Here is a 12,049-nt window from a genome sequence, read left to right as displayed (position 1 = left end):
TGGTATATTATACGATACGATGCGAGAGAAAATCAAATGAAATAATTCAGAAATGTATACATCCTTTCGTTGCTCATTTCATCGTTGGCTTTGTCTTTTTCACCTCTTTGTAATAATGCCGTGCAGTGTTTACTATGACCAAGTAGGTCAAATTAAAGCTGATATACATCGCGATTAAATGTCGCTTGGAACTGGAAAACGGGCTCGGGAAAGTTCCAAAACGGGTGGAAAACATGTTGTGCATAAGTTTATATTATATACAATGCACTCTGGTGGAACACATGCCTACGCATGTCTAAACTGCATAGGTATCTGCGTAGACAAAAACGCAAGTTTGTCAACGAGTGTTTTCAACGTATACTCCGTGATAGCCGAGCTGGTATATATCCTTAAGCTCTTTTGGGCACGCGATCACTTTCGCGGTATTTCGCGTCCTGTTGTGCGGCGACTGTTACATGTACTAAAAAAAATGCAACATTGTTAAGTCGTCAACGTCGCGGCAGCTCGCCTTGCATCGTTCTCAAAAAAGGCGTTCGCCAGATGGCTGTTTCGTTGCAGACGCGGCGAGTGATCATGCGAGCGTACAGTCTTACCCCAGATGCGTACGCTCGAAGATAATTCCGCTGCTTAGTGAGCTTAGCTACGCATTTCTTAGCGGATCATGCAGAAAAAAACCAACCTCCACGGGGCGCATAGTTCGTTTCCTGCCACGATGGTAGAGTTCGTTCACGTTTATGCTGGCTGTCCCAGCATTCGATTTTGCGATCTTTGGGCAGCTCCGGGTTGTCGGGGAGGGGGCGGGGAAAGAGAACAGTGTCGCAGCCACACACGTGGCTGCGACACAGTTTCCTGTCCAGACCAGAACTAGTTGACTGACCCTCTGGCTAGCTCTAGCTGCTACAGAGCTGCCAGAGGCCTGAAAATTGAAGAGGCAGACTGTTGCTGTGCACAACGTTGCCCGGCTTTACTGCGCTAGTAGCTTCCGAATGTAAAGGTGCATTCAGACGACGGACCGAATCCGGATTTGACGTGGATGGCTAATCCGCGGATGATCTGCCTGCAGGCGCATCCATGCGATGGACGGTGTCCTAGGAGAAAACAGACGGATTACCTTCGACAGCAGGTTCGGGGCTCACCTGCACCCGCTGAAAGCAGACCGGTTTGAGAGTATTCAACATGAATGCTCGCAAGAAGCGACGCTTGGCTGCGATGTCTGTCGCGTTGTGACAAATGAACGAGAAGTGTTATTCTGTCAGGAGAAAAGGGAGTTGCTGGCAGAATGTTCTTTCAACTACACTGTTCCCTACTTGTAGAACTTCTGAACGCGTCTTCCATCCTTTTTAGAGGCGGCACGTCACCGGTTGCAGAATTTAGAATATTTCACCATCATGACGGCTATGAATCTCGCATGTCAAACGACGGCGGCGACATTTCCCGAACCACCAAAAGTGATTTCTGCGTATTTAATCACCTGAGAACAAAGCCCCCGGAAACTAACTATAAACCATGCTCAAGCGTAGATGATGCCGACCAGTCATGCAGCTGTCCGCGAGCCATGGAGGACATGTCGCGAGCAGACGAAAAGTGTACTGGTTGCCAGAAACCTCAAGGTATTCCGCTGAGGTATCTGCTTTCTCCCACCAGAATCCCGATGTGAGAAACAGGTTGGGTTCATCCGTCCACGAGCCGCGCGGACCAGTCACGGACGAGGGCAATCGTTGATGTGAGGTCACGTGACGCGCCGTCCGTCCCGCCACATCCGGATTTAGTCCATCGTCTGAATGCACCATAAGCAGCGGGAGCCACAACAGCAACAACGGCCATTGATGAATTGGCCACCATTGGCTCCGAGATTGAAGATGTTTTTGTTAAAATGCGCCCCGATAGATGGCACTACCTATCCAGTGAAACTACACAATAAATTTTTGAACCACACGCACCCTTCCCCATAGTAACATCCGGCAGTTCATTCCATCAAACGAAATGAACAAGCAGCATTTCATTGAGTCTCCTGATGCGCTGAAGGCTCTTTATTTAGTGCAGCTAGAACGGTTAGCAGTGCATTGTAGATGGCCCATCTGATGTCATCGGGATCGTTCTGAAAATTCCTCCGACACATGTGTTCTGCATTTACCTGAATTGCACTGTTAATAATATTGTCACTTTACGTCGGAGTGAATGCTTAATGAATGACATAAACTGTTATTTGACTTTAGTATCCCTATAATGTTACTGCTTTCAAAGAATCAAATTAGCATCGGCTAACACAGCTCTGCCAGACTTGCCACATACTTTGATTTTGTTCAACAAAGCAAAGTAGACAAACAGATCGTAAGGTGGTTTTTGCAGATCGTCAGATTTGGAATCTTCAGGAAAAAAAGCTGAGTAAGTGTGCTTAAATGAATGAAATTTATTAATCTTTTCAAGACTTACATCTCCCCTGAAACCCTGATTGACTTTTCAGCATGAAAAATGGGTGCACTCTAGGTGCACTCTAGCGCTGCATAGGAAGTGTGCACAACGAGCTTCGTAGGCAAGGAGCCCTTCACAAAGGTGGTTGTTGTTTTCGTTAAAGATGTACTGACGCAAAAACTGCTGCAGCACATGACTCGTAATTACAGGCTGCTCATTATCGACCAATTTGTTTCGGTTTCAGAGCTCGTAAAACGAGAAGTTGCATTATGCAATTGTCGCCACCTAGAGTGTGCAGCTCTCTATCGCGTCGGTACGCAAAACTACAACACGTTTCTGCACGGTTAGCTTCACGAATTTCATCTCGCTAAGAAATTGGACTGCAGTGTTGCCAAACGCTATGACACCATAACTTGTTTTTCTGGCTGCAGCGTGGTCAGGTGAGAGGTAGGGGGTCTTCAATTAGTCTCCTTCCAAGATGTCAATGGCTCGATAGTCTCGCGCTTGCCCTAACTTCAAAATTGATTTACAATGCCTTCCTAGGCATTGTAAATGGCACTAGGCACTCCTGCCCCCCATTCGACCCCACAGGCTCTCGGCCACCGAATTTTGGGTCTGTACTCTTTAAAGCAGTTGATGTCGTGGACTGCTGTTTCGCACACGGTGTGTGACATGCATTTCAGATCCTAGTATTTTGTAAATTTTTGCCTCTCTTTTATTCTATGCTTGTTTGTGCATAATCTTTGTATTGCTAGAGACACTGTCCTGTTCCTAACCTGTGCAACCTTAAGACATTGCTACTCTCTGTGCAGCACTCGGCTACTCCTCTTGGAACTGGAGCAGTGTTTTCTGCACCGGCGTACAGTCAGCCACCAGTTTCATATGGTCCGGTGGGGACATTACCGTCGTATGCTATGGCCTCTCAGTATCCATCGCAGCCTTTACCACCACCAAGTCTAGGTGGCTCCCAGCAATCTGGTGAGGCCATTTCAAATTTTTAAGCATTCAACACAACCAAACTGATGTGTTCCCAATGCAAAGCATTTCTTGGCAAACTTTGGCAACTTTGAGCGTATCTATCTGGCTGCTTACGTTTGAGTGCTCTTGTGGTCTTCACGTGAACCAAAATTAGCATTGATACATGCGATACAGCATTGTGATACATGTAGAGATTGTGATACATGCGTATCACAATCTCGTCAGTGGCACATATCCATGGGCGGGTATGTGCCGCTGGTATGCGGGTATGTGCCACAGGTGATTGACATTTAATATGTACCCAGGAATGACAAGCATACACCTGGGCAATTTTAACTTGTGAGCGTTAAGCAATGCCAGACATCGGTAGTGTCAACCCAACGAAAGAATAGAGTAAATGTCGGTGTAAAAAAAAAACCACACATAGGCAGCGTTGACCCCCCCACTCCTGCCCCCCAACCAATTCCAAATAAGGTTCCTGCTGGGATCCTAAAGTTTAACTCAAGCATTCAGTTTGGCAGTCAAGCGTTCTACCACAAAGCTATTCTGCCGCGCCCTCGATTGTAACGCGCACCCGGTTTCCACGACGAAGGAAAAAAAACAAAGTAAGACATCGATTGCAGTGTGCACCCATTTTTCTCATTACTTAAAAACAACTCCTTTCGGGAGCGCATTCCATTTAAGGGGGGAGGCTACCCTGGAGACCGAACTTTATTTTTTAAGATATCTGGATGAAACTTTCAGGGGTTGGTAAAACTAGCACAACTGCTAAGTTTCACGAAGCTGTGTTTCTCAGTTCCAGAGTTATTGAGGTTTAACTGGGTGCTTCACATGGGTGCCTGAGGAAGAGTCGTGAGAAATCCCAGGTCATAGTAGAAAGCTGAATTCATTGTGGTCATTCCTTGATAGCTATCCCAGGGCGCTACAAAGCCGTTTTTAATTTCCCCTCCAAAAAATTTTCACGCAACTTTGAATTTGATGTAACCAGTAATGACCAGATTCATCAAAAATTGTTTATTATAAATTAACAGCACCGATTTTCAAAAAAAAAGGAGCTTGTTACGCCCTTGCAAGGTCATTCAGGAACAGAATAAAAAAAAACGGCACACAAATCTGATGAACGGTTTTCGAGTTCTTGCTTTCCTCAGCACCACAACTAGCAAAAAAATCCGTTCCGAGAAAACAGGCCGAGAAAGTTCAAAACACGCGTTTTCTTCAAAAAGCTCCAGCACAGTAGCTAGAAGTGTCCTGGCGCACTCTTTTCTTCTTTTGCCTGGCCTCCATCTTCTCTTGGTGTCTTTTAGAATTCTTTTTTAGGCGTAAAGCGTCTTTTTCACGAGCTCGCTGGATGGCCAGATGACCTGGTTGAAGTCCAATGGAGTCCGATATCACTTCGGTTGCTTTGCAGCAGCCGGCATTGTAGCGCAGCACTGCTTCATGCAGTGCTGTTTCTACCGCGATCAAGGATGAGTGTTGTTCCTTCGGCATCAGAGACCACAGAATGGAGTGGAATGATTCTGATGCATTTTGCGTCTTCGCTCCCAGGCAGCGCTGAAGAAGAGACTTTTGTGACCGTCTTTCGTAGATGGGCAGCATAGCTGCAGCGACATAATCCGGTAGGCTGTGTTTATGTTTTGGCTGTGGCTCGCGCTTTGCCTCTGCAGCTCTATGGCGGCACCACGATTGAGCCCCCTCTGGGCAAAGTTCATGGTGAGGGTCCTGGTCAGTCGATGTGACGTGGTGATATGTTGCCATCACTGCACGCTGCATGGCTGTTAGGTCAGTTGAATTGTTTCTCGGGGCCCAACCATAATATCCTGTCAGCTTTTCAATGAGGGCTTTAGTCAGCTTCCCCTTTCCACTCAGTGGCTTATCACTTTCCTGCACAATGTTTCGAAGAGCGCTTCGAATCCTTTTCTGAACATGGTTCAGACATTCTTCTTTTACAATTGGCACTAGCCCGTACACATTCTCTTCTGTGAGGGCAGCGAAGGTACGGCTGGCTCCGTCGGACACAAGAGTGGTGTACCGCAGGCCATGCTTGGATACAGACCGCCCAAAGAGAGTCAAGCCTGCCTCCACTTCCATGCTTCCCGATTTTGCGTCTGTGTTTTTCTGGCAAATGTGGTGCTTCTGCCAGCTTTCGTATTCTGCATCTCCAGGTTTAGGCCCTGTTTGGCATCCAAGGCAGTGGTTTGAAAGCACTACAGCATCCAAGATGAGACCTGTAAAGAAGTCAATTACCGATCCCACTCCGATGTGTGATGTGTGACCCCGCTTATGCCATGTGCCATCGTACACTACGGTGATGTCCTTGCAGAAGCTAGGGTCCATTTCTTTATATGTTTTGATCACTCCTGTGGCAGAATCGGCATAAAACTTCTCCAAAGCGGTGGCCTCTGGGTTCCTGAACGTCTCTTTCAAGTGCTTTTGAAACGTCTTGTGGTGAAGACCTCTGTAAGAGACGTTCATGGCAGCCCAAAAGTCATTAAGAGCTGTTTGCCCCTTGCCTATTTGCTTTATAGCCATTATGGCGCGGGCATTTACATCGAAGGCCTGCGTGTCCTTTTTGCGGGGTGATGTCCATAATTTATCGACGGTGCCACAAGAGGCGCACACAACTTCCAGTTTTGTTGCAAGTCCAAGCTTGGTGCTCTCTCGGACAGTCATAGCACCTTTCAAACATTCTTTGCACACTGTGCGGCTGAGCACGACGTTAAAGACGTTCATTTGAACGAGCGAAAAATGTTCGCCCTCGCTTGTCACTGCAGGTGCAAGAGCCGGCTGCATCAGTTGAAATTTCCTCTGTGTCGCCGGCGTAGACTCGAGTTCAGCGCGAACGGCGTCACGACGTTTCACATTCGCATCGATTTCTTCCTTCGTTAGGAAACGCGTCCGCAGAAGAAGAGACGGTCCACTCACGCTCGATGGCGGCACCGATTCAGACGAAGTGCTGAGTCCGGCGATATCGGAAGCACTCGGTGTCACACTGGATGGCATTGATTCGGAGCACGTGTCGAGCCCGGCGATCTCGGAAACTCGGTGCATTTGCGGCTCCAGCCACACTCGATGTGTCGGATTCTCGACTGGCGACAGCCGACAACACAGTTCCGTCGCTGCAAGCGTCTACGCAGTTGGCACCCGCAGCAGAATAGCGGAATTTCGATTATCGTACAAGCCGCATAGCGCGCCTCCGCGCACCGGACTTCCGCACTGACTTCGGCTTCGTTGCCGGCATCGCCCGCAACAATAAAGACGAAAGACACAGTACTAGTGCAAAAAGAAAAACGAGAGAAAATGATCGAAAAAATAGCACAAGGCAAAGAGCGGCTCGTAAGCAGATGTCTGTCGAGGCGGACGGAGCAGAGAGCAACAACGAAGCGACCGCGCTGGACGACCGCATGGTCCGGGAATGGCGCGTGCGCGAAGTTTGGTTTGATTTCGAGATTTGCGCTTGTTCTGGCCGCCGCGGCGGCCTCGAAAATAGCATTTTTTTCGCACTTTGCGGTTGAATCAGGTGCTGATAATTACAGAATAGATAGTTTATGAGACATACAACCCAAAAATGTGGTTTTTCAAAAACTGACTTTTTCGCGATTTTTCAGTTTTCAAGGGCTGCGTCCCCCCTTAATGAGGTACGGGGAAACTTGTGCCCATCTGACGTGTAACACACACACACACACACACAGCTTTGGCGTCGCTGTATTTTTACCGTGGACCGATGTTGGCATGCGAACTTGCTTCGCCCCCTTCTCGACGGTTGCGGTGCCAGGCATGTCGAAGTAAAGAGGCGTCTGATCGGCATTCCGGATTTGCCCAAGCAGGTAGCCATTGTTGTGCCGCAAGTTTAGGACGAACCTCTGAAAACTGAAGCTTTTCATCGTACTCCTCCGGAAACTTTTCGCATATGCCGTTCGCCTTCGGAGGGAAAAAGCCTTTCCTCTTCATAAAGTTAGTTAGCCAGCACCTGCTCGCTTTAAACTGGCTCCGCATTAGCCCAGGCTAACTGTATAGCCCGCACTTGGAGCAGTTCTGCCGCCGGTCTAAAAAATCGGTCGGTGACGGTATGTACTCGGATACAGCAGTCACGTTGGGTTAACGTCAATTGTGGTTAGTGCCGTGCACATATTGCGTATCGATGAAACTCTGATCTTATCTTCGTACGCCAAAGGTAGTCGTTGACAAAGAGCCCGTCGGTCTTCAGAGCAGAGTCCACTTCGGCGCATGAACTGTGTGGCCCACCCGTTGCTTGCGCGGAAAATCTCTCACCGGGATTCGCTCGTCTGATTTCTTGGCAGCTAGGTTGAAGCTGGTCCGGTTTCGTGGCGGCTAGGTTGAAGCTGGTCCGGTTTCGTGGCGGCTAGGTTGAAACGGCACACCCGTCCACGCGTAGACTCTTAATGTATTCGAGTAGTGCCGCGTCAACCTGTGGGTATCTTCCAGTCTTAGGCACACGGCAGGCCTTGCGTGAAGCGTTTGTGGCTTTGAGCTGTTCGTGCTTCCGTTGCCAGTAGCGCACACAGCACTCGTCCATGGCGAAGTGCCTGCCGGCGGCCCTGTTGCAGTGTTCTAAAGCATGGTCGATAACCTTTAGCATGAAAACGGCTCTATAGCTCCTGTATCGGCTCATCACGTAGCCACAGAAAGGACTATGCTAGTTGCAGATCACTATTGCGCTACCTCGGAACACAACACTAGCGCCGTGCCACAAGTGCGACTGCAGAACTTGTGGCTTGGTTTGGATTGGATTAGAGCTCCGTTCCAGCACGTAATTGTTTTTCTTCCCTTTGAAACAAGGCAGGCGTATCACGCGCCACGGGAATAAAAATAAAGATAGATGGTCTGTTCGTCCACTGGCCAGGCATCAGTTTTCTTAAAGGGGTCCTGAAACAGTCTCTTTACAACAACAATGTGGCATCATCGGCAGCCACATGCACTAACTATACAATCGCCACGAATGGACCTGCATAGACGCTTTGCCTATTGAAGAACGTGGAATTCTATGGCATATCAAGCGCGCGCAAGAGGCGCTCAGCGGCGTCTGCCATACACGATCTGCGTCCCACAAGAAAGCTGCTTCAAATGACTTCAAAGTTCAAGTTGGTGCCGATGGGTGCCCCAATTTCACGCACTCTCAAGTACCGAAAAGTTGCATGTTTCTCGATAGGTAAAGCATTACTTATGTCACCTAGTTAGTGCGTGTGGACGACAGTTGTTTTGCATTGTCGCTTCAGAGCGAGGGTTTCACGACCCCTTTAATGCACATCGGTTTCCTCAAACATGCGCGCGCACACACACAAGCAAGCTCCCACTAGTTCGGTGCAAGTCGTGCCGAGCCAAGGCAAGCAGTGTTCCGCACCTGCTCTATGGAGGGAGGAGAAACATGACCTGCTCCGTTCACGTGGTTTAAACTTGGATGTTTAAATGTTGGGTCACTTCACTTTTTTCTATGGTGGCCTTAAACAATAGGGGTGAACTTTAGTTTTCTTGTAACTCATGTTCCCAAAATAACTTATTAAATATTTGAAATCTGCAGAAGAAACTGCATAATCCTGTGCAGTTTTATTTCTTCAGTGATCTTGATCAAACAAAACAAAAATGTCTGTCTGCCCCCTTAATGCAACTTGCTTCTTCTCCAGGATTTCAAGTTGGCTGCTCCAGATTGCTCCAAAAATGGAAAATTTTGCTACTCTAAAAATTGCTCCAAATTGGAAGACCTCGGTGGCACCACTTTTTTTTTTTTTTTTTCCTCTAAACTCTGTCTCAGCCCTGCAACATGTCAACTTTTTCAAGAGACCTTGTGTCACGCCATAGAGGGGCCCTCTGCCCACGCTTGACCTAGTTTCACCCTGAGGTGTCGTTTACGGTTATCTATGCAAACTAAGTGGTACGGATTTTTTAATGTTTGTGACGAGCGACAACTTGGCGCGAGTGCGTCAAGTATTCAAAGCTGTGCAAGTCTCCAACAATAGAAAAACGGGTTGCCCTAATTAAGTTGAGAAAGGAAGCTGAACGAAATCGAGCATTGCGCTGTGCGAGCAGGATGTAGTGGTGACCAGAGCAATGACAGACCAGACGCCGAAACTGTTCAAACGCCCACTAACGTATAGGATGGCGGAGACAGCGGTGACGAGTCTTGAGGTGCAGACATCTTCAGAGACAAAATTTGGTGTACTGGTAGCGGCGGGGAAGATCGACTGATGCGATGTGTCAAGCAGCTCGAGGACACCTTCCTAGGCCAGGGTAGGACTGCAAAGCAGACGAGCATTAGGCCGTTGCCGCACTGCCATTTTATTTAGCAGAGAACAACACCCAGCCTGTTAGTTTTTTGTACGTTTTTTTTTTTAAACCTGCAGTGAAAGAAATTGGAAACTGCGGCTGAACAGCCAGTAAAAAAAAAAAAGGCAATTTTTGGAAAAACTGCTTTTTTTTTTTTTTTTTGGTGCTTGGTGCAGCCTTATCTCGAATGCCTTTATCTCAATTTTTCCTGGTTTTTACAACTTAGCAGTAACGAGGTATTACTGTATGTAGTTTTTAAATGCAAAAAATGAGTAAAGGCCACGTCCAAGTGATCCTGGGACATTGTGTAGCTGAGCAATGTGGATGGAGGCTCAAGAGGCGCAAGTGCTGAACCATTCTGTGCCAATCTGACCTGCTGCACCTAAACGGCAATTTGCGCGAGGCCCAGGTAATGGCGCCTGGTAATCTCGGGGCCGCTTAAGCACTTTTTATAGGGTAAACCTAGTGACTGGTTACCAAATGTGTTTGGAAAGTCGGGCGTTCCTAAATCTCTAGCCGAGAACTGGTCATCGCGGACTTCTAGTGCTCCGGGGTGAAATTATTTCATTAACTTTTTTAGTCGCTTTGTTACTATGATTCAGCAGATATCAATGTTCACATCGGCAAGCAAAGAATACTTTGGAGAGTATTTTTCTAGTTTTAATAGCTACTACTGTAATATCGTGCTCAAATTATTCATGTTGGCCCAAGTACATGCTCTGTTGAAGTAGGAAGGTCGCAACGCTTTTTCTAGGTTCACTTTTAGTTGGCCAAAGCCAACGGTAGGCGTGATGTGTAAAAAGCGTGAGCAATCTTCCAATTTGTAAAAAGAAACTGTGGATAAGTTAGCGTACAAATGCATTATCCTAACAAATAATGAAGGGAGAAACAAGTTATCTTTACACATTGGTTCTCGTTGATATCCCACCCTAAAAGGAGACAACTCCATGCACGGCCTGATCTATATCTCGGGGGCAGTTTAAAACCTTGCATAAATAACAATAAATACATGGTATTCACCTGTGGGCAGGTATGCAAAGTTCTTCTCGCCCCATCTATGCTTGAGAGGCGTGCTTGGCAAGCGCGAGCGCCGACAAGCAGTGCGACCCGGCAGGTGTTTCATATTGGTTGTCAAGCCATGTTACGAAGGCAAGATGCCAACACTGTCCCGAAGGCGCCACTGCTCCACACTCCGCCGACACGGTCGGCAGCCGTTGGTAGCGTGTGTTACTCGGCTCGCGACTGCTTCTGCGCAGAGCTGATAGACGAGCGGGCGAGACAACCGAGTTAAGGCAAGGTTTATGTACAACATAGAAATGGAGGCGTCGCGAATTCGGCACTGGGGCCGACAGCTTAGGGACTTGAAGAGCAGAGATGTCTTCTGCGACACATAGCCCTGCGGTGCGTCGCCAGCAGTACTTTTTTTATAGGCACCGGGTGGATCCTTTGAGTAACCAAATGTCCAACCAGAAGCGCTGCTGGCAGTGATGTCGGAATCCTCCTATGGGGCCCGCCGCTGCGCGTGATTGCACCAAGGACGAGGGATGTTGCCACGCATTGCATATGACTCGCCAGACTGGAAGGCGCCAATTGCAATTGCTGCGCGTGGTAGCAGCCAAGGACGAGTGACATTCCCACGCATTGCGCAAGACTTGCCAGACTTGAAGGTGCCGATTGCTTCAACGTGCTCGCGGTCCGAGAGAGCTCGTGGTACCTTGCGTCGCAGTCTGTCGTTGTCGCTTGATGACGTCGTTGAGTTAGTTGATCGGGTCAGGCGGGCTCGATTGCTGGCTTTGACATGGATTGCCTTTTGCAAAGGCATTGGCGTTCAGTGTGGACTCGCAGGTGTAACAGCCACAAGGTGCATGAGTGGTGGTGCACTGCTCCATCTAATACCAGCAAATCTATAGCATTTTGCTCCCCATTAAACAAATTTTAGTTTTCTTTATATTCACGACCGCTCAAGACGCGGGGCAACACAGGTTAGTCTTCTTCAATGCGACTTTTGTCAAAATGAAAATACGCTATGCCATCAGCTTAGCATTACCCGAATTTAAGCTTGCACAATTAAAATATGCCATTCGTTCAAGCATGCTGACCATGCAAATACTATATGTAGCCGGAGAACTGTTCCTGTGGGAATTGGTATGCGGTGGTCTTACTGCACATGATATGCCACTAATCTACTAACCCTTGACCTTGGTAACGTGTTTTATGTACTCTTGCAGTTCTCAATTCATCTCGTGACACTATATTTATAGTGTCGTTCACTCTTAACTCGATAAAAATTGGGGGACCCTTAAGCTTCGCCTTTGAGTTGAACGCGACAGCGAAATCGGCCCCTAGTGCACCCTTAAACCGCTAAGTGCATACTTATTCA

At 47.9% G+C, this 12,049-nt stretch overlaps 1 protein-coding gene across 1 annotated transcript in view; it reads left to right on the top strand.

Annotated features, from left to right (window-relative positions):
* The window catches only part of tral (LSM14 family protein trailer hitch), a 43,556-nt gene that overhangs the window by 8,636 nt on the left and 22,871 nt on the right, over window positions 1-12,049 (top strand). The window contains exon 3 of the mRNA XM_037434520.2: window positions 3,225-3,390. Coding sequence (XP_037290417.1) covers window positions 3,225-3,390 — 166 coding nt within the window. The remainder of the gene's footprint in view (window positions 1-3,224; window positions 3,391-12,049) is intronic.

The sequence above is a fragment of the Rhipicephalus microplus genome, chromosome X (assembly GCF_043290135.1).
Source record: "Rhipicephalus microplus isolate Deutch F79 chromosome X, USDA_Rmic, whole genome shotgun sequence".
NCBI lineage: Eukaryota > Metazoa > Arthropoda > Arachnida > Ixodida > Ixodidae > Rhipicephalus > Rhipicephalus microplus.
This window is presented reverse-complemented; position numbering and strand designations above follow the sequence as displayed.